We start from the raw sequence: 23,131 nt of genomic DNA, 5'->3' as shown, positions 1-23,131 counted from the left end.
GTAACTGAATTGGTACCAAAGGTTGCTGTCTTCACCACAACATCCCTGTAACAGACACACAACAGTTTTACCATGAACCCTGCAGTGGAAGGATACAATCTCTGGTACAGGGGAATGTTGGCTCTCTTGGCACGGCTGGCGTTGATGGCAGTGGCTCTCACCAGGTCAGGCAGCACCTTGTAGTCCACTATAGCTCCATCAAACAGTGGGCCGAAAAATGGAACCTGCAAAGGATTGGAAAGGAAAAAACATTGGTATCATATGGTGTCTTTTATCTCGGGAGTTCAAACTTTGGGCCAACATTGCAGCTTTTGAAATTGCATGTTGACATTTGCATATCTCAAATCTATAGAGTGTTTGTTAGATGACATCTGAGATCTGTATACTACACAAAATGGCTACGATGCTGTGGCATAGTGTTTGTAACATCAGAGGTCCACAGTGCTCATTGATTATTACCATGACACTGACAGTGCAGTCAGATCTATCTAATAAGTTGTCACATCTTTGTGTTGCTGCTATTTGGAATGTGAATCATTGACTCTACCATAAGGTTTAATAAGGCTGATTAGCACTGAGAGATCAAGGCTTACCAGCTCATCTTCTTTCAGTAACATGTACATACATGTACTTTCTACTCTATATTAAGAACAAAGAACACTTGTTCTGCAGTCCTTAATGAATAAACAGGTTTCACAGGAGCAAAAACTCATTAAGACTGCATCTATTTGATTTCATGTTGAAACGCCTGTTTGACACCATAAAGCCATGTGCTTCCTTCAACCCTTCTAGTATATTAGAACTGGGTGATATAATATGTGCATATGGGATCAGTAGGATTAGAATTGTGATCAAATTTTGCTTGGAACAAGAAGGATGTGCTGGCCACAAGTGTGCCATGTACAGACCATGGTAGAGATTTATTTTCTTTGTCTTTTGATTGTTGATAGTGTTTAAGGGTCAGGCATGAATTCCTCCTCTCCCAACAATTGGCTAAATATCTTTATTTGTTTGTTTGCACCTTTAATTTTCGCATACAAGCCCCTCCCTCCTGAACTTTGTGACCAGTATACATGTAGATTTGATACATGGATGAACCCATAGCAGGGAAATGGTTAGAATGTATCAAAGATGAACCTTCCTCTTTAAAACATAAAAAGTACTGCATGATGGATTGACTACAAAAATGGTTTTGACACGAGATCTATACCAATCTCTCTTCACATTGAAAAAAACATGACTCCACATGCAAAATGAAACTGATCTCAGCAATATAAGCCCCAGGGGCAAAGGCTTAAGACTTTGGAAGAACTCCTTATCCCTCCAGCCTCATACTGAAGCTGTCATATGTTAGACTAAATACATAATCCCTCGCTAAGATGACTTTGCTGATAACATATCCGTGTTCCTGGTGACATGTCCCTTCAGTTCCCAGGGTATTGAACCATGCTAATCCTCATTAGCTAACAGCCTTGCATGTGGGGAGAGTAAAAATCCTTGCAGACAGCAGTATTATGGAAGCAAGGAGCAAAACAAGCTTAAGGGACTTGTTGCTTAAATGCAACTGTGCATATCAAAGGGCCATACCCTAACAACATAGCTCGGGGAAAGACCTGGAAAAATAATTTCATTTCTTTCATTACTCTCTACAGAGCCTCATTAGCACGACCCATTTCTATTTTCCACAATCAGGTCACCATATACATTTTCTTTAGCACATAAATGGAAACTCTTTCATGTGTTCAATTTAGTATTGTGACTAATGTTATGAGTCAGGTAAAGAAATAACAGCTGAAATGTGGAAACAAATTTGGCGTCAATTTCAAAAACAAATTTCAAAAGCATTAATTGGAAGAAAGTGAATCAATATTTTTTTCATTAGATGACTGCCAGGAATAGATCTGTAAAAAGGTAATGTGGGGTTGACAAACGAAATGTGTTGTCCTTGCTTATAAAAAGCATTCAATTTGACACCCTTGGCTATACCTTTTCTAATTTTCTTGGTTCACAAAAATTTTAAGCAAAATTTAGCACAAGGTCAAGACGAAAACAGAGGAATGGGAAGAAAACTTGCATCTGACTATACACTAGGATCATATGCCTTTAGTTATATTTTTCATGTTAGTAATAGTATGCTTTGATATAACAGATTACAGTATTTAAAATGGTACTACTAAGAACATTGTCAAAACCTCAGTTGTTTCTTTTACAAAAAGTAAATGAGTGGTACAGGACCTGGTATATATTTAGGTGCAGGTGAAATTTGTCAGGTGCAGGGAATTTTGAATGTCACCTATGGCTATACCTTTACAGGTATGCAGGAAAAAGAATTACGAGCCCTGTGAAGTGCATATGCCAAGGCTCAGACTGCCCTCAAACTGTTTTCATGTTGAATCAGTTGTCAAGATCACAGAATGTTCCATACTGAAAAATACATGATATTGACAGGACAAGACATGGACAATATATGTCAGTCATATACAGCTATATAAAACTATGTCATCCTAATATCAGTTTTATGGTCATGCTAAGAAGGATTCAACTACCATTCCAGCTGTGATTATGCACAACAGGGTTAAATGTTGTAGGCTACAGAAGATCTTGTCATGAACACAGGGAAGATGAAACAAGATAAAGCTCTGCCCGCAGGCTGATCTGCTTTGACATAATTGTAGATGAAAACTGACAACACATAGAACAGTCTTCAGAGAACCCTTGCTGCTAACTTGAAATCTAGTCTTCAATGGTATATCTTTTACATCTAGAGCAGGTTTCATTTACCTGCGTAAATGACAAGAACAGATTGAAAACAAAAAAGGAAAAGTACATCCCTTTCATGCATTCTGAAGTAAAACGATCTGTACAATCCCTGAAGCCATATTATACATATACGATTAGCAAACTCTTGGTAAATGCAACAATCTTACATAAATTATAAAGATATGCCTGTACACAGCAAATCTGTAGCCTGCTGGCAACAAGTGGGATGTGCACAGAAATAAATCGTACTAGACCTAGTCCCAACTTTTGTTTCACTGACATCATTAAAGAGACATGAAAATCTGTGACCTTACGTGTAAATGAACTTTTGTTTTCCAAGAGACGGAAAGGTGTATTGTATTGTGACAGCTATACTGAGAGTTGAATGATTAAGATGCAAAACATGATTTTCATTTGCAGTGTAACATAGCAGGTCCTAGTTCTGACTTGAGCTGGCAGTGCCTGAGGGCTGAATAACAAGTATAGCAGGAGACACTTAGTCGGGACTGTGTTTCCTTGGTAGTTACATTGGAGAGGGATTGAGCATAAGTCATGATCATACTACGGTCAATTTTGCGCAACCTTCTTTGTGCACAAATGTGGTTATACACGGACCTGTTGAGCTTAAGTAGTCTCAAGTCTAAAAGGGTAGTGTAGTATTATACAAATTGTGCATCTAGATGTAGATGAATTTACTACAACACCATACCTTGATATTCTGACTATCATTTATATCTTGGTATATCAATTTAAAGCAAATGCAACACTTACGGAAGGATGACAATGACTAAGTATTACATACATTGTATGCTGCCTTTCTCTCTGTTCTCATTTTTGCTCCACCTGAAAGTCTTGGCATATCATTATTCTGTCCCAAGAAACACCTATGGCTTAGTTGCTGTCCAAAGTCACACATCCAAGGACTGCTATCTCATAATTGCAAAGTGGTCCATGCATAGAAGTCTGGATATCCCAAAAGAGGGGACATAAGTCACTGACTTCCTTTGTACGTCCCTGACTTTTCCAAGTAAAGTCACTGACCTCAAACAGGGTTTGAATATACATGTACTCTAAATGGCCAGGATATCCACTATGAGATTATTGCTAGGATGCTGCAAAAGGTCAGAGAACCGAGGCAAATATCATTGAGGCTTGCTTCAATACAGCTCCCTACTTTCATCCCTGCTTTCAAATAATTTCAAATTTCAACAAGCACCTTGAAATGTCATTTCAAGCAACACAGTTATTGATGTGACATATGGATTAAGAGGAGAAAAAAGGAACTTGAGAAGTGAGCTTTTTTTCTACAAAATCACAGAATTGACATTAAGCAGGAAGACTACCGGGGTACAACAAAACTAAAAGTCCTACATAAGAAACCTTGTCGTGCATATTTGGTAGTACAGACTACAACCACAGATTACTTCACCTACATGTATGTGCAAATATGAGGAGAGGAATTACAAGGGAAGCCTTCTCCCACCTGAGCCTAATGGCCTCTATGTGAAGGCATAGCTATGAAGCCAACTGCATCACAAATGGCTTGCCACTCGATACAGGATTATGAATATGAGCCATAAAATGTACCACACTTACTACAAACACTGCCTGTCACTGTGCCCATTATCAGGTTTGAGGCATTTCAACAACCATGCTGCTTTGACCATAGGAGCACTGATATGTTTAACTCAAAAGGTCAACTCCATCAGAAGAATTCAGATGGATTATTAATGGAACATTACAGAAGCACACATGTAAGACACGGTGTTTTCATAATCATATAAAAGACACAAAAAGATACCTATAATGGCTTCTCAGTCAATCAATATGTAAATCTATCCAACTTCTTGCTGATAATCCAACTAAAGTGTATCGCTGAGATATTATCCAATTTTTTGGGTATGCTATAAGCAAGCAACTCTTACCAAAAATACCTAAATTATGTTGATAGAAACTGCAAGTTTGTTTATGACAAAATGTACCACGTTTTTTTGCAGAGCCCTGCAAATATGGTTGTTGACATTATTTTTAGTCCCTAACAGCTGTGAGTAGTGTGACTTGGACTTGTTTCATCTATATTTACATGCCATGCCCTGCATGTAGGCCATGTGCTGGTCCTAACAATATCACGAATAGCACAAAAACAGCTTGAGCTGAATGTCATTTTATTCAAAAGATCATCAGGTTAAATTTGGAAACACAAATCTGAACAACCTTACTGTTGAATATCTTTATGACATTTAAAACTATGGAAATAACACCACCTTATTGCCGTAAACGAGGCCTTTCAATTGACATGAGAAACTTTGCCTTCACTCAGCAACAAGTTGATATGAGGATTATGGTTCCCTCTGATATTTCAATCTTAAGTCAATAGTATCAAAGGATGGCTTTCAGAATCAATAAAAAGAGATGGCAAAGGGAAAACCATGTGAGATGTGTGCTTCTTGATCTGTGCTAGAAGAAGAAAACGAGGAGGATCAGCACATCAACACGTACATGTATATGGCGTTGCAGAAACAAAAACAACAAAAAGCACATCATGCATAGAGTAAGGTAAATAATGCAAGGCATTGAAATGAAATGAAAGGTTAGGACTTAGAAGATCAAAGCAGGAGGTTGGTCCCAAAAATTAGTAGGTCTCTGTCGTACGTTTGACATACAGTAAAGTGGCCTGATAACTATGGAAATCATCCATGCACCTGACTGTGCCTGGCTGTTTCCAGCCCAGCTGGAGACGAGTAATTAGAGCCTGACCTGTGGTTTCCTGCGGATCTGGATCCTGTACAGGTGGTTGGACAGGGGATAGATGACAATCAGGACATCTCCAAACTCGGTGGCGATGATGCCATGCCGGTAATCCCTGGTGTGTTCTGACCACACGATGTGGACCTCGTCATTCCCCAAGTGCCTCAGCTGGACGACGACAAGTGTAACCAGCACATTATTAGTTAGATCACAAAGAAACACAAATAAAGGAAGACACAAGGAATTTAGAAAATCTTACTAACTTCAACCCTGAAGATGAACATCTCTTTATGAAGGGATCTCAACCTTCATGTAGAGATGTACCATGCAATAGCAGAAGCCATGATCTTTATTTGACATCTAAACCTTACTGTAGTATCAAATCAAAAGGCTCAACATTTGTTAGACTTCCCACATTCCCAATGTCTATGAAAAGTAGAGCTACTATTCATTACTTTAAACATCAGCAGACAGGTAAAAGCTATATTTCCAGTAGCACAGACAATTCCATGTCTGCAATAACACACCCCCAGTCAGTTCTTCCTGCTAGAGGAGTTAAGTATCAAGAATCAAACAACAATTTACAATATCTGAAGTAAACAGTGTTTATAAAAGCTCATAGACACTTTTCATTACGTTTTTCAAACTAATATAATTATGTACTGTAACTATGATTTTTTATTATTTAACCCCAACAGGATATCACATCGTGGTAAAAAAAAAATCAACATCCAAAACAATTAATTGACTACAACTGAGGGGTCAAATGATTCAATTTGATTAGAGTTTTTATGATGGTCTACCAAATAATCTCGGCTGGCTCAAATGTGGGTGAGGCTGCCACTACAGGATTCATCCAAAATGGTGACTTAACTTTTACATCTTTCAACCAAGGCCACTTATACGGATGTTCTACAATCTACAGTTTGCCTTTGTTCAGACATATGTCTTAACACGCAGACTTATTAAACCAAAAATGGCATACACACATTCTAATATCAATGAATACAGTGACATGAAAATACACCTGTCAGGTATTCATGCATTGCCATTACTCTGCAAATGAAATAGGTCACAAAAGCGGAAAGCTGGTAGCACTGGTTTTCCAATTCAAATGAAGCTTAATTAACAATGTGCAACTTGCAATAGCTCCCAAACAGCCAACAGAAAGAAAATGTTGACTCCTATACCACTAAGTTACCATAACTCAACGCAGAATTTGCATCTACAGTAGGAGCAATGGATCCTTGCAATGCCTGTTTAAGAACTGCATATCAAAGACACCTTCCTTTAGTCCCTTAACCTTTGATTCCAAAAAGGTAGTAGTTTAACATTTAAAAAAGCCATGGGTCTTTCATAAGCAAATCATTTGCCTATATATAGACCCATGGCCTATTTTCATTGCTCTATACTGACCTAAAAATAGCCACAAACAGTGGTTCCTTTCAGGATGATTATGTTATCTGCAATTTACCTATTTTGAGCTATCAAAGAGGGTAGAGCCGACAATTCAATTGCCAAATACCTTTGGGAAAAGATCTAACAGCTCTGTTGATGACTTGAATCATGAACATGCCTTATTTAGATTTATTCCTATTGAAAGGAAAGTAAACTTTGGATATTTTTATTGTCTGTGGTTTAAATAATTGGTTGTATTAAAGTGGTTGAAACACAATAATATTGCTGTGTTTGTCGGCTACCTTTTTTGTTCTGGAGTCATCGGTGGTTGTGGGCATGCGGGTAGCCACGTGGAAGATGACCTCCATGGTTGAAGTGGCGTAGTACGGGGCAGTGTCGCCCGTACTCCTGTTCCTCTGCAGTCCACCCATGAAACCTCTGTGGCCAGTTAGGTCCACCTGGAATGACATGATAGGAGGCGCTCTTGCATGGGTCTCACATTATAACACCCTATTGATTGTTTAAGCTCCTTTATGTACCAGAAACAGTTGAATCCAATGTTACTGAGATATAGATGCCACCAAAAGACGTACTTGGGCCCATGAGGGACTCTCCTTGTAAAAAAGAATTGATCACAATATACATTTTGTACCATAGTAAATTCAGCTAAAAATGTGTACCTGATGATACAAAATACCACCTAGCAGCAAAGAACAGAACTGCAGATGACAAACTTACTTCCCAAGCCAACCCTGCCACAAAGTCCTCATAAGCCTGGCTTCCCCCAGGATTGGACAGGATGGAATGTTTGTCTTCCTGGCCTTCTGCCACGTAGATGACAGCAATCTTGTGGGTCTCTCGACTGGAAAGAATAAGTCATGATTAGTCTACTTGTTATGAGCTGACTGCAGACTGCATACTTGAGTGAACTTGCCGGAAGAGCTTTGAAGATCTGACAAATAGATAACTCCATGCAGTCTACAGACCTCCAATTACACAAAAGTAGAAGAGTCACTGATTTGTACAAAATGAGCCTAATCGTTCACTTTTGGAAGCTCATGCATGCTTTACAGTCAGGGATGCAAGTCATGACAAATTTGCCAGAGTGCAAAAGCATATGCAGCCTCAATTTGGCTTGCTACTCACCAGTGTCTTGAGTCCAGGTTCTTCAGTTCTCTAAGGAGTCTGTCATTCTTCCTCAGCAGGTCTAGGTGGGGTCTGGAATAGTGGTGGGGTTGGAGATATTATCAATGTGTCATTACAGAATTGTTGGGTTTTACCTTCAAACCCAAGCTGCCATCCCTCATCTCATCTATCCTTTAGTCTAAGTATGTTCCCTTTGGGGCACCACAGAAGATCTGGCAACTAGTTTTCTCCACCCTTCTTGGTGTTCTGTTCTTCTTATCTTCTTAATGTTTCACTTAAAGTCATGCCTACCTATTCCCTGATATTATCCTCCACCTTTTCGGTTGCCTACCCCTCTTTCTTGTTCCCTGGACGGTTCCTTGCATTATAATTTTGGCTAGTCCCGATAAACGTGACACATGGCCAAACCACTCTAGTTTTCTATCTTTACTGTGGTTAGGAGGTCCTTGTTAGGACCATTGTTTTGCTTGACTTCATTTTGTACTTAAGAATTTCATGTAATCTTTGAATGTGATCAATAGAATCTTCCGGAAGCATTTCATCTCTGTGTTCTGTATTCACAGATGCCATATAAACTATTAGCTATCTTAGACTACAGCCAATACCATGTTTAACTCATCAAATAATGCACAAACTTAAGGCTTTTTCTGACAGGTGTGAGAAAAAGATACCTTTTCTCCCAGGCCAGCATGCCCAGCTGGCTCAAGAGGAACCTACAGTGGTGGAAGGGTGACTTGGGGTCATAGCTGCAGGTCTCCGTCATGTCCGAGGCAACCATGCTGGAACAAAATACATCCACAGAACTTCAGTATCATTCTTAGCATTGAGTTAAACTTAACAGAAGTTGGTTTAAAGATGTTGTGCTTCTAAATGCAATGTAGCATTATGATCCTTGTAAAACGAAACAATAAACATTAAGCAAGGACTAAACATTTTTGTCCTAAATCATGTGTGAACAAACTATTTGGTTCCAGATAAGCTTAAAGAAGCAATGACAACAGTAAATGCTGAAACCAGGCAGCTTGAAATGAGGATGAAGCTGCAACATAAACAAGTCCTACCTTCCATGTCATGACATTAGGCAATGGCACACAGGCATGATTAATCAACCGCTTGTAATACCAACACAGCTGCATGTTAGATTTCCCCCTGAACCTTCCCTACCTGCTATCATTGATGTGCTGTCCAACATAGTCGGCCTCGATGTCACGCTGCTGTAGAACAGCCTGGATGGTGGAGTCTTCTCTCTCCGCGACGATCTCCTCTGGTGGGAAGGCTGGCTCGTTCAGGGGCTCTCCTGGCTTCTGCAGGCACTCAGGACTGGTGTGGCCGATGTACTGCAGCATCTGGGACAAGGCAATAAAACTGTTATCCTACGACATCTACACACCCTTTACACAAGTCTGTTTTATCTATGTTACTATGTGGAATGTTTTTTTTTTCTCTGACAACAGAACTTGGTAAACATATCCATCATATAGCATAAATGGATACATTTGATGGCATTTCAGCACCAAGGACGAGTAACGCCTGTTGTCTTTCATTGGCTCCAACCAAGGAGGTTTAATCAGAAGGAGAGAGCACAGAGACACTTCCCTTTGTTCCTATGCGCGTCCTTGGTGTGAACAAAATAATTGACACCTAAGTATCAAATCATGAGCTCCACGCTGGCGCGCGGGCGTCTTCCCTTTGTTGTCGCGGTCAATACACGAGTTGACCTCAATCTGGAGGTCAATGGATTTGAATCTATCGTCAGTAGTTTGCTGGCAATATCCATACGATAAAGATATAGATAACAGAGAAGAACTTGACACAACGATGACGAATTTCAATCAGTAGGTCGAGACAAGGAGGTTTAATCAAATTCACAAATACCAAAGAAACACGAGAAACACGTCATGCTTGCCATGCAAAAAGTTCCTATTTTCTCAAAGACTGATACATCATTGAATAGTACGTTACGAAAAATACTAACACGCTATGAAAAATACCATGCTACGAAGAATACCGTGATGCTACGAACATCAGAAAACACGCCATTTTAACGAGCACTCCGTCAACTGTTAGGAAAAAATGTCAGCTAAGCGAAGAAAAACTTCACATTCCTGTCATAGCCACCTAAAAAGACATCTAAAAATTCATAATTCTATCGCAAGAAAACGGACATCCACTCAGAAAAGTGGCCGTAATTTTACCCATGTTTGTCGCACAGCGAAGCCGAAAAGGTCTAGATGTCGGCCATGTTGTCAACAATCCGAAGATGACGTCGTCGCAGGCCTGCCGAGTGTTCCAAATATGGCAATCGTCGGAAATCTGAAACTCATCGCTTCTTCTCGGCCGGGCTTCGTGACGAGGTCGGGGGGATTCGGAGGTTGTGACGTCATGACTACCCTCATTTGCATTGAAAACCGCGGGAAACGCTGGGAAGCGCATAGGGCATCAAAGGGGCGCCGCGCCGGCTGGTAAACAAAGGATCGCAGCCGGCTCTCGCGGGTGAAAACAAAAGGCACAGCGGGGCGTTTACAGCGTGCTCTCTCCTCCTGATTAAACCTCCTTGCTCCAACTAAAATGCTGCAGAACAAATTACTACTACATTTTGTACACAGTATCTGCTCACTAAAAGTACCAGAAATCTACATTTACAAATCTGCTTATTTCGTTGTTGTAATAATTCACAGCAATAACATGAATGACCCTTTATCACTGCTGCAGTTGTAAGGAGTAAAAACTGTTAACAAATGTGTTTTTCCTGACCTCATCCAGTACATCCTGGTGCTGTGGTGTGTTGTCCCATGCCGGCATGGTGCCAGAGTTCCTGGGCTGTAGCTGGGCCTGTGGGTCCTGATCTGTCTCCCCTCCCTGCCCAGGCTCAGGCCCTAGGCTGGGGTCGTGGAGGGGGGTACTGCCCAGCTGCACTGGTGCTGCACACAGAACAGTAACAACTGTCACTTCAGATGTACCAATGGAGACAAAACCAACTAGTGTAATCCAAGAGGTGTAATACTAAACGGGTAATGCAAATCCAGGAAGTCTTATGTCAAACAAAGTAGTCTAATGTCAAAAACAAGAAGTCTAATGTCAAACCAAGAAGTCTAATGTCAAAAACAAGAAGTCTAATGTCAAAAACAAGAAGTCTAATGTCAAACCAAGAAGTGTAATGTCAAACCAAGAAGTGTAATGTCAAACCAAGAAGTGTAATGTCAATCCAAGAAGTCTAATGTCAAAGCAAGTAGTCTAATGTCAAACCAAGAAGTGTAATGTCAATCCAAGTACTGGTAGTATAATGCCAAACCAAAAACCAAAGTGCCAAGACCAAGTATACATGTAATATCAAGCATTCATTGTCAGCTTCGCAAATTAATCTCTTGCCCTTCGCATGTTGAGGTACTGACCTTGACATGACCCTGTCCTACACCTGGGCGGTCCCCACAGGATGGAGCAGTCCCAGGCGTACTTCCCTCCAATGTCCCGCACGATCAGGCGAGCCTGCGTCTTCCCTGTGGTCAGACCACCTGTGGCCCCTCCTCCAGGAAGATCCTAGGAAACATAGTTCCAAAAAATTGTGAGAGGGACCTTTTGTCTAGTTAAGCACTCTGCCAACTGGAAAATATTCTTGGTAAAATCCATCCATACAGGCTCAGCATCATCCATATACATGTATTTCACTCATCTAAATTGATCACAATTCTGAGAGACAAAATGTCTGAGTTTCCAAAACACTTTGAATTTTCTTTCCCTCTTGTACCTTTTGACCACATTTCTCTGCAAAGTGTTTTTAGTGTTATTCCCAGCACCCATTATGACCCTTTCAGTGAACAAAGTAGTTCCTTACCTCTGCTGGAATTTCCACCACAGAAATGATGTTCTTATTGTTCAGCACAAAGAACTGTGAGAAACATGAGAAAGGCAGCAAAGTTAGACTCTATAAAGAATTCCTTTTGCTGCATATAAAAGGGCAATAAAATGATCATCAGTCTCATCATTTGTCATCAACACTGTTGAGCTATATTTTACATCATGACTATGGAAACCGTGGCTGTGTGTGCGTGGGTATTTCTGAACAATTCTGCAACTATGTTGCTGCCGGAAACAAAACAACCAGCTTGACCTACCTGTACGTTTGGTGCCTGGAATATCTCAAGTGTGAGATCGTCCATGAAGGTGAGTTCTGGACAATCGTCTATCTCATGTACCAGGCTGTTCAGCACAGCCGGACCCCCGCCCAGCGGGAAGTGCCCAATATGATCAACAAGATGACTCAACACCTGTCACAAACAAGGGAGGAGGCATATATAAGCAACATATCAGGAATGGCTTCCTTACGTCAAGCGAGATCCTGTTTACCCTTGCATAGCCACATGAAAGATGACGGGACTGCCTATTTATTTTCTAATTTTCTCACAACTCAGTCTAGCACAAGTAACAGAGCCCTGACTATTAAATGCTATGACCTCTTCACAATTTACCATTAAAAAGCTTGAATCACTGACCATTAAGATATAGCCTCAGATTTAAAACTCCTAATCTATGCAATTACATAGAAACAGAAACTATAAAAGCTGAACATCAGATCTAGGAATGATGACTGTTCTTACCGTTCTTGCTGCAAGACTGACCATGTCTAACCCCTCTTGAGGGTACTCAAAGGAAGGACTGGATGTTGTTTCTGTTTGCAAAAAGAAATATATCAGTACAACTCTTTTGATCTTCTCTTTATTGTACATTATAGATTTTTTTCTTATGGAAATATGAAACTCTGAACAAAAGGAATGAAAGAAAAGTAATATCACTCTCAAATAAATTTCTAGCAATATATCAGAACAAGCATATAACCATATACTGCTCAACTTTGCATCTAAAATGGCATTACTAGCATTTGATGTCCAGGTAAAGGGCTATAATCTTATAAGCATGAGATACAATCTACAAATAACCTCACCTTCCTCCAGAATACCCTGCTCAACCCCAGGAGGGGTAGCCGGTGAAGCCGGCTCACTTCTCCCCGTCACATCTTTCACACTATCCAGACAGATGGACTCCAGTTCTGACAGCACTACACTATGTCTGGGGCTGCTGGCACCCTGAACAGCTGTCTGGAGCACCTACAGGAACAGATTCAGAATGGATGTCAACAAACTCAACATCCGAGTTGACTCGAAAAGTTGCTGCAGTGTGTTGATATTCAGTACCTGATAGACTAACTTTAAGGTTTTACAGCTCTTTGAAATGCAATGTTTCTTGGAAAGCAACATACAAGTAAGTTAAATTTACATGTAAGTTAAACCTAATTCCCAGAATGTATAATGGATCGGCATGCCCTGGTTCCATACTTACAAACTTGCCTTTTGGTTGTTGGTCAGTGTTCATGCTTATGTCCACCAAATCCATAATACTAAGTAAAGATAAAAACTATTAATGAAGACTACCATACTTGGCTGCCTTACCTTAAAGACAGTGAGGATGAGGCTTCTCTTGTTCTCGGCAGATGTCGTGAGCAGGACTGAGATGGGCAGGGCCATGCACCACTCCAGCAGGCAGAACAGCATGGACACAACCACCTGGAAAAGGGACAACAACAATCAGTAGACATTTACAATGGTAATCAGATTGTAGGACTATATACACATGTAGAAGTACTAGAACTGAAATGACATGGTGCTACAAGTTAAATTTGAAACTGCATAATAATGGTGCTTTCCCTTCAGTTTCTTTTTTTTATATTTGACAACCTCCTCACCCTGTATGATACAAATTATAGCTTTTCATTTCAAATATTTTCCAACCAAAAAATACTAGGAAGGAGGATCAATATATTCCTGATATGGTCGCTAGTCAGTGTGACCCAAATCATAGCAGTATGTCTATTTTTGTACTTTTGCCTTATTTGAAGCCCAACAGAGGCAGACAAATAGAGATACTAAGGCATAGACTGGCCTGATGTTGGCTTACCTTTTTGTCAGCCTCTGTTGTGGATGTCTCTGGACTAGACAGGAGACTGGTGATTGTCAGTGCTATGCTCTGCAACAAGGAAAGAGATACGAGAAGCTGTTAAGTACAGTGAAAGCATTATTTTCTTATGTACATGAATTGTAAAACATGATACTTCTGTGCATACACATTGCCTCAAACAAATAAAAGTGTTTGACATGTTCAGAATATTTATATGAAAATGAGTAAATAGCGCTGCATGACTGGTTTGCTAATAATCAGTCAGGGAGCCTGAAGACATAGCACTTCAATTCAACCAGCTGTTCTGTACCTCTGTGATTTTTTTTGGCAGGTCGTTCTGCAGGTGGGCCAGCCTGTCCACCTGTTGAGCCAGCAGCAGCAGCATATCAGACGCCACCTGTGCCACAGTCTTGTGGTTAAACTGCAAGGTGATAACAAAGTAAGATAGCAGGAAACAACACTATTTACTACACATACTAACATCTATAACAAGTTTTCAATGTTTTGAAACAGGTACGAAGAGGAGACAAATAGGTCTGACAACTGATCATTCTTTGAAATTATTTCTATACATTACATTTACATGTAGGTAAAGGTACCATTCCCATGTTGTCACATTAAGTAGTGGTCTAACCTTGAGAGAAGCTAACAGGACGTTGATGGCATCTTTCATCTTTGGATGGTGGGTGCTGTGGGCCAGTTCTTCATACAGGTAGATACCCAGGCAGCTTAACACTGTACACCTGAAACAGAGGATGATAGTGTTCACCAAACTGGACTACTGGTTGCACATACAGGCCTTTGTAAGTTTGTTTGTGCAAAGATGTGCTATTTTGGCTTGTGAAATGGCAGTAGAGAATGCAAGGTTTGAAAATTTAAGAAGGATTCTCATGTCCTGGTCAGGAGGCAAATCTAATTACAAACTTGTGTAAGGAACTTGAACAAACACAGTAAGACACTTACCTTGCCTGTACGTTCGGTTCCTTCTTTCCAGACTTGAGAAGTATGTTTACGATGTGATCCTTGACGTCCTTACACGTCATGGTGGCTGTCTCGGCAGAGGTGGGATGTAGGACCGGCATGTCATGAAGCAGGTTTGGAATGCAGAGCAGGGAACCCAGCAGGGCTTGGGCCTCACTTCGGGGGGCCTGGGGGGAATGAAACGTGAAATATGAACCTGGTCTTAAACCTCACTACTGAATGGCAGCACTGCTATGACTGACAAACATTGACGATAAACATGAGATTACAAATTGTTTCTCATAGTCATAGCCCTGACAGTTGTTTTCCATTTGACAAACCTTCTGCATTCCCTAACATTATCATATATGCACGAGTGGGTTTTGGTGCATGTTAGCTGTTGCGTGAAACAATGACAACACAAATAGGTTACAATGCCACTATGGACACAATCAACAGAAACCAGAAAAAAAGACTTAAAGTTCAAACAAACAGAAAGGCACTTAGTACATACATTCATATCTGAGCTGTTGGCCACTGTGTTAGCAGCATGGATGAAGTCCAGGACCAACATGGAGGAACCAGACAGGTCCAGAGCAAAGAACAAGGGGCAGCAGTTCTTCACCAGTACATTTACAATGTCCTGAAAGTATAGCATAATCAATGGTAAGTTTCAAGCAGAAATGGCAAAACTTTACAACACCTTTTTAATTCTTTCACTCAAGTGCTGTTTCACTGGTAGATGAGGAAGGCTGCAAGGTTTGACCTATACAATAGCTAGGTTTCATGTGTAGAATCCAAACCAGAAAGTCAGAAAGGGGACATGTACATGTATCTCAATGGACATCTCCACTTACTTGATCAGCACTAAGTAGGCCATGATGCAGTGCATGGAAGAACAGAGCCAGGTGCTCCTTGCTCAGCTCTGTGTCGTGACGTCTGATGGTTGTCCTGCACAGCAGCTTGTATGCAAACAGTTGTCCCTTCTTGTACTTGTTGGGCAAGGAGATGGCCTAAAAGGGCAGGTGACACACAAGATCAACAAATTCTTACCTAACAAGGTTGCATGTAAAAACATCAATGGAACTGCATATGTCAATGTACCACTGTTATAATATAGGAGTATCAGATCCTTTGGAATATTCTTACAGTGTTTGATAACATGAATTAATATTAAACATATTTTCAAGTGCTTATATAGACCAGCATTCTAGGGTTTACCTTGAACAGCCATGGTGCAAACTCGTTCAGTGGAGGCAGCAGTTCTGGAGGTGGGGGCGTCGCCAGGTTGTCGGTGGTGATACCCAAATTTTCTCTTAACTGGAAACATAGTCGGAAACATATATCAAGTAACATCCTTTAAAGACAGTTGATGGACAATTGAGGCAAGACCATCCCTTATTTGTAACTTCTAGCTTGATAAAGGTTGTTGTCAAAAGTTTAAAAAACACAATTTTCTAAAAAATGTTGTCAGAATCACTTGTGCAGTATCAAGTTCTCACCTTCATGAGAACCAGCGAGAGCTCACACAGGTAGTCGAAGACTTGTGAGTGGATCTCCGGATCCTGGATCTCGTTCACATCTCCCAGGATTCCCAGCATCCTTCTCCAGACGATGACTGCAGCGTCAGGGAACCAGCCCTGCAGGGACCCGCCTGTCACAACACTACTGTCCTCAGATTGCACTTCACTGCTGTCTGTAACATACATGGGGCAAGGCTACCTTAGTACAACACTACTGTCCTCAGATTGCACTTCACTGCTGTCTGTAACATACATGGGGCAAGGCTACCTTAGTACAACACTACTGTCCTCAGATTGCACTTCACTGCTGTCTGTAACATACATGGGGCAAGGCTACCTTAGTACAACACTACTGTCCTCAGATTGCACTTCACTGCTGTCTGTAATATACATGGGGCAAGTATAGCTTAGTACAACACTACTGTCCTCAGATTGCACTTCACTGCTATCTGTAACATACATGGGGCAAGGCTACCTTAGTACAACACTACTGTCCTCATATTGCACTTCACTGCTGTCTGTAACATACAGGGGGCAAGGCCAGCTTAGTTCAACACTACTGTCCTCAGATTGCACTTCACTGCTATCTGTAACATACAGGTGGCAAGGCCAGCTTAGTTCAACACTACTGTCCTCAGATTGCACTTCACTGCTATCTGTAACATACATGGGGCAAGGCTACCTTAGTACAACACTACTGTCCTCAGATTGCACTTCACTGCTGTCTGTAACATACAGGGGGCAAGACCAGCTTAGTTCAACACTACTGTCCTCAGATTGCACTTCACTGCTGTCTGTAACATACATGGGGCAAGGCCAGCTTAGTTCAACACTACTGTCCTCAGATTGCACTTCACTGCTGTCTGTAACATACATGGGGCAAGGCCAGCTTAGTACAACACAACTGTCCTCAGATTGCACTTCACTGCTGTCTGTAACATACATGGGGCAAGGCCAGCTTAGTTCAACACTACTGTCCTCGGATCACAGCTTAATACAACACTACTGTCTTCAGATTGCACTTCACTGCTGTCTGTTACATACACGGGGCAAGGCTAGTTTAGTACAACAGTACTGTCTTTGGATTACACTTCACAGCTGTCTGTAACATACATGTATATGTACATGCAGCAGGGTCACTTAAACTTTAGCAGCCCATGCTGCATTGCACAGTTGGGTGGTGATGCATAAGGCATTAGTTATTTTTGCCATTCTTCTGCTGTTTCCAGACTCACAAAGGTACAGATGTCTACCATATCAGGGTTGACATATATCAGTAGGACTGATCTAATCATCCTTGACTCAAGAACTCTTCTTCTTTGTATGGATAGACGGATGCATTCTTTTCAGCAAAGCACCTACCTAGTTCCACGAGAACTTCTCCATCGATCTTCATACTCTCTGCTGCAGGGGAGTGATTCTGACCTGGGATCTGCTCTGGGGACGACTCCAGCATGGCGGTGGGGGAAGGAGTGGGAGAGGGGGACAGAAGGATGGTGGGGGAGGGGGTTCTCGAGGATGGGGAGGTGGGAGATGATGGCGAAGGTGTCGCTGAGCCTGAAAAAAAAAAATTCAGTATCAGAAAAAGAAAACTTCTAGACTATTGTATTCTATTGCAAGAGTGACTTGTAGTAAAATTCAATGAACAGTACAAACAATGCAACAGATACTCATAGGTAGAACAATATCAGCTATAAAACAAAAGTGGACGAAAAGGTTCCTACCTCTGGACATAGTAGCTGACTCTGGGGTTGTCCTGTGTCCTGTGCTGCTGTCCCCGCTGTGCCCCAAGGTAACACTGTCCTCGCTGGCTGTGTCCCCCAGAGTACAGTAGCTCGCAACCTCCTTGTCCTCACTACCAAGGGCCCCTGAGGTTTCAGAGTAAAAAGAATGTAAATTTTAGATGTTACAAAATTCACTATACTGGTAGCTAACTTGGAAAACTATGACAATATTCTTCACTTTGGTGAACGTTTTTACTTTTATTGGTAATCGGTATTAACGGTAGTGGACAAGATGGAGAACTTTCAAGCTCAGTAAAAGACAAACCAAGAGTAAGCAGCATACATATACAAAACTGCAAAATATGTTGGTCTGTCTTTATGGATTCTTTAATATCAGATGGAATAAACAAACCCCGTAAAAAGAGTAAATCAATGGATGATTAAAGCCTGCTATGTGTTGCAAAGCAAAGATTCAGTTAGTGACATGTTAGCATTTGGACAAACACTGTGACATTAGGGACCATACGATATTTAGCGGGGGGGGAGGGGTGGTGCACTGGAAGTCCGGTCAAAAAATTTTTCCATGACCCTCCCCCCCATTTCAAAAAATTTTTCCATGACCCTCCCCCCCACCTCGAAAAAATTTACCATGACCCTCCCCCTACAGGTATCGTGTAAAAATGGTAGAAAAACGACCCCCATTTATAAAACAACTACTATATGGACATCGGGCGTCCACTTGGGATAGCTGACGCATGCTATAAAACAAGAACCGGGAACCAGCGGTTGTCGGTACCAGAGGCGATAGCAAAAAAATCAAATTGTATAGGGGGCAAGACAGTTGAGAAAATTTTGAAATCGGGACCCTTTGAACTGCTATATGAGAGACAAATTTTGCTGGAAGAGTAAGCTAAGTTTAATCAAGCAGATATATAGATATCTCTATTGTAAAAAGAAATACAGCTTGATTTTTTGGGGACGATGCCCTCCGACATATTTTTCGCCGCGGGAGGCGCGACATGCACCCGCAGGAAAATCTAAAAATCTTTAACCATTGAAATGCTATTTCCCGAATTTTGATGAACAAATTTTGCTGGTAAACAAAGTAAGTTTAATGACCCAGAGGCGAAGCCCCCGGAAGCTCTTGCATTTTTAGGCTATTGAGAAGGCTTCTTTTTCAGTTTTGAGGGTTATATTTATGATAATCATGGTAGTCAATCAACTTCTATTCTCCACAGGACCTTGACATACAATACTTAAGTTTAGGTGAAACCGTGAAAGACAACTAAAATCTCACAAACAACAATATCAATAGTTTATTCAAGGAGATTTTAACCTCGCTGGTTTATTTAGCTACTCAAAAATATCAATAGTCGATACCAGTTTTCCGTTTTTTTTGCTGTGTCCGTCTTCTCCGAAGTCGAAGCGCTACAATATCGTCGCTGTCAGAAGTTCTCATCGGTGCGAAATAAGAAGCGATATTCCTGGTATTCCCACGCTTAAACGCTGACATGTTTCCAGAAAAATCGCCGCCGAGGCGGTCGTCCCTCGGCGACGTAACTCTCTCTGCGGCGAAAGTCCCTTTGTCGGCATAATTTAGAGAACCTTGGCCCGTGTTAAAAGAAATCGCGTCACCCCCCTAGATTGCCCAAATATATACGCCGCCGTTCCAGGAAGCCTCCGAAACCGCTGTTCTGCGTCAAATTGTAACTACTACAGAAAACGTGGAACTGAAAGTTCAAGGAACGTAAAAATCACCGGTCGCCAGAAGTTCGCTGGTGACTGCCACACGTAGTTCCAACTCACACCTCACGTATTTTCCCAGGAAATTGCCGCTGATTGACAGTCGGCAGCCTTTGATGACAGTCGCCAAGGCGCCAGAAAGACTAGATGCCCTGGGAACAAGGAAAATCGTGGGCGGCGCCACAAATTTGAAGCAGCCGAATCGTCCAATCATGGCGAAGCTTATCAATTTAGTTGAAACATTATCTTCCTACTTTGGTAGAAATGAATTTTATGTGCATCAATTCACTGTTCTGGATGAAAAAATGACATTACCTTGCTCCAGAAATTTGTCAGAAATACAGATAAAAATTAATTCTCTCCCGCACTGACAAAGAAAGGAATCTTTTACGTTATTAAATAACAGCTTCTGTGTTGCTCAACTGCGGACTATCAACTTCCAAATAAGGAGATAACCCGGAATCTGATACATTTACGGCTGTTCTAATAGTCCGGGACCCACCCCGCTGATCGTCACAGAGAGGCGTACTCGGCCATGCCGGCTACTGTTACGTTTTGACGCGATGCTGCCGGGTGTACTCTCCAAGCAGAGCATGGGTTTCGGCTGGTTTTTGACGTGTTTTTAGGCGTTTTTGCCGGGCTTTCTACTTTGTCTAGACAAAAAAAAAAAGATGACAAAGTAGAAAGCCCGACAAAAACGCCTAAAAACACGTCAAAAACAGCCGAAACCCATGCTCTGCTTGGAGAGTAGCCGGGTGGGAGGGGCTGTGAGATAAGATCGGAGCGGTAAGGCGGGGTGCTAATTTAGTATTTGGCACCTCCCTTAGAGCTGATAGCTGGATAGCTTCCTGTGAAACAGTGGAGGCGCGTGCTGGACGTGTGCTTCGGCATGTTTACTACGGTAGTTTTGTATTTTTTCGCCGCTACGCTGGGTGAAAATACAGCATGCATAGCGGGCTATTTACAGCGTCAGTTTGTCGGCCCACAGCATAATGTTTATGCACAACAATTCAACGGATTCGTAAAAAAAAGTCCATGACCCTCCCCCCCAACCCAGAATTTTTTTCCATGACCCTCCCCCCCACCTCGAAAAATTTTTCCATGACCCTCCCCCCCCAACGCACCACCCCTCCCCCCCGCTAAATATCGTATGGTCCCTTACCATACACACACTAAATATAAGGAATACCTCCCGCTATATACATCCTTTTCTGGACGTGGGTTAGTCTTTTTAGATGGACCCTGGTGGAACCACCTACCGTTACCATTGCTACCAACTACAATCTCTTCCACGTCTTCTGATGCTCCAGAAATAACTGGGCAGGATCGACACATGGATGTAATACGAGAGAGAGGGCTGTATAGAAGTGTGACTGCAACACAGTGGTAACAGACAGGCAGCACAGGACAGAGAAGACATGGTTTGGTTACAGAGAGAGGTGTCTTCACTGGACTTTCTTGTGAACTAATGACTGTAGTTACTGTTACAGTAGTAGATAAGAGTCTCAAACAGTGTCAGGTAAGAATCTAGCTCCAAGGCTTTCCCTGTAGAGCTATACACATACTCTGTCAGGAGAATTGAAATGTATTCAGAAATACCTGCATTTTCAGATGTTTGTAATCAACATTGTAAACACCAATTGTACAGAGACAGCCATACCATCAATCAATGCTTTGCGTGTTGCTAATGATATCAGCTATCTTGTAAATAGCTTTATCCAAACTAGTTTTCATCTGCATTCGAAAGATACTTTCCAGGCTGTGTATGACAGGAGACAGACTAACCACTATCCCACAGATATGAGGCTTCAAAAGGAACTCTGAAGGTAGATGGACTGGAAACTAGATCACAAAGAAAAACAGGAAACAAAAGATGGAACACAAAACATCAACAAAAGACAGTTAACATTGCTTGGCACATGTGAATTAAACTAGATAATTGGCAGAGAAGATGAACAAGTAAAGAAACAAATGATACCATGAGATGACATATGACATGGAATGAAGAGCAGGTAAGCTGTAAGACACAGAGTTGAGGACCTACCTATGACTACATCTCCCACACTGCAGGTGGTGTCAGTGGACACTGCACTGGTCTCACTACTGAAGCTCTGTCCTGTGGACACAACACAGATGGAAGCACTCTTCAGACAAAGGATCACATAGCAATATCATTCTATACAGATGTACTGTAGTACTGAAAAGTCCAAGAAGTCTGTCTTAACTAAGGACTAGTTGAAAGATGAAAGTGAAGTTGGGCCTTTTTGGAAATCAACTTTTAGAAGTTAAATGAGCAACTGAGCTGTCTTTAGATAAAATAAATAGATAAGTTAAGTGCAGCACAATTAGCTGTACTGAATAAGGCAAAACTAGAGTTAGCGAGTTAAAAGAACAGAACAATCAAACTGTTTCTCAGCAACAAGAACAAGTTAAACTCTGAACCATCATTAATTCTGCAGCTTTAAATTGGAATCAACATGTTCTTCCTCCAACTGTAACAAGACCATCTCCTCCTCCTTTACCCACCGTTATTTAGGATACTCCACACCCTGTCTGCATACAGTTCCTTCTGGTCAGAGCTACATGTATCTGAGACAGCAGGGCTGACATTTTCCCATAGTAGGGGCACAGTTTCCTCTGTTAGGGCCATCTTCTCCCTTGACATGTCTGTACCTGGCTCCTCACAGTCTAACAGTCTGGCCTCTACATTCTCATTCCTTTCTCCAAATACAAAAGTACTTTCCTTAGCTTGTCTTTGGCTTACTTCTTTCTGGTCTTTTCCAGCGACAGCCTTGTCAATGTCTATGGGAAAAGCACCATGTGCAAGCACTTTCTGCTGATGTTCCATACACAAAGTATCTAACATGATCTTCTCATTGTTCCTTGCCTTCACTTCCTGGCATTCACTAACAGGAAGTTTATATTCTAAACGTGATGACAGAGCCTCTGTCTCATAGTTGTCTTTTAGACTGCAGTACATGTATTGGAGGCTACTCTTGCTATCATTGTCCTCATCTTGACTGTCAGCATCATCCTCACTGTCATCACAACTATCCTCATCATAATCATATTCTGTTGATGTTGTCTCTAAATCATCTTCAATATCTAGCTGAATAAGGGGCACTCCATCTGGGAAAGTCTCACCGTCTTTCTTGAGATCTGAAGAAGCACTTGGAAAAA

At 41.4% G+C, this 23,131-nt stretch overlaps 1 protein-coding gene across 5 annotated transcripts in view; it reads right to left on the bottom strand.

The window, feature by feature from the left end:
- The window catches only part of LOC136433257 (ral GTPase-activating protein subunit alpha-1-like), a 61,736-nt gene that overhangs the window by 23,506 nt on the left and 15,099 nt on the right, over positions 1 to 23,131 (bottom strand). For all 5 annotated transcript variants that reach the window (XM_066425277.1, XM_066425278.1, XM_066425280.1 and 2 more), the window contains 25 exons: positions 21,996 to 22,067; positions 18,209 to 18,352; positions 17,847 to 18,041; positions 16,464 to 16,657; positions 16,183 to 16,281; positions 15,819 to 15,974; positions 15,476 to 15,604; positions 14,965 to 15,149; positions 14,636 to 14,744; positions 14,312 to 14,422; positions 14,002 to 14,070; positions 13,497 to 13,610; positions 12,992 to 13,154; positions 12,648 to 12,718; positions 12,165 to 12,317; positions 11,885 to 11,938; positions 11,445 to 11,589; positions 10,807 to 10,973; positions 9,217 to 9,398; positions 8,724 to 8,831; positions 8,053 to 8,124; positions 7,645 to 7,768; positions 7,209 to 7,364; positions 5,518 to 5,676; positions 97 to 224 (listed from right to left, as the gene is read on the bottom strand). In XM_066425277.1, coding sequence (XP_066281374.1) covers positions 97 to 224; positions 5,518 to 5,676; positions 7,209 to 7,364; positions 7,645 to 7,768; positions 8,053 to 8,124; positions 8,724 to 8,831; positions 9,217 to 9,398; positions 10,807 to 10,973; positions 11,445 to 11,589; positions 11,885 to 11,938; positions 12,165 to 12,317; positions 12,648 to 12,718; positions 12,992 to 13,154; positions 13,497 to 13,610; positions 14,002 to 14,070; positions 14,312 to 14,422; positions 14,636 to 14,744; positions 14,965 to 15,149; positions 15,476 to 15,604; positions 15,819 to 15,974; positions 16,183 to 16,281; positions 16,464 to 16,657; positions 17,847 to 18,041; positions 18,209 to 18,352; positions 21,996 to 22,067 — 3,259 coding nt within the window. The remainder of the gene's footprint in view (positions 1 to 96; positions 225 to 5,517; positions 5,677 to 7,208; positions 7,365 to 7,644; positions 7,769 to 8,052; positions 8,125 to 8,723; positions 8,832 to 9,216; positions 9,399 to 10,806; positions 10,974 to 11,444; positions 11,590 to 11,884; positions 11,939 to 12,164; positions 12,318 to 12,647; positions 12,719 to 12,991; positions 13,155 to 13,496; positions 13,611 to 14,001; positions 14,071 to 14,311; positions 14,423 to 14,635; positions 14,745 to 14,964; positions 15,150 to 15,475; positions 15,605 to 15,818; positions 15,975 to 16,182; positions 16,282 to 16,463; positions 16,658 to 17,846; positions 18,042 to 18,208; positions 18,353 to 21,995; positions 22,068 to 23,131) is intronic.

The sequence above is a fragment of the Branchiostoma lanceolatum genome, chromosome 4 (genome assembly GCF_035083965.1).
Source record: "Branchiostoma lanceolatum isolate klBraLanc5 chromosome 4, klBraLanc5.hap2, whole genome shotgun sequence".
In the NCBI taxonomy this organism is placed as follows: Eukaryota; Metazoa; Chordata; class Leptocardii; order Amphioxiformes; family Branchiostomatidae; genus Branchiostoma; species Branchiostoma lanceolatum.
The sequence above is the reverse complement of the archived record's forward strand: the minus strand, read 5'-3'. Positions and strand labels throughout refer to the sequence as shown.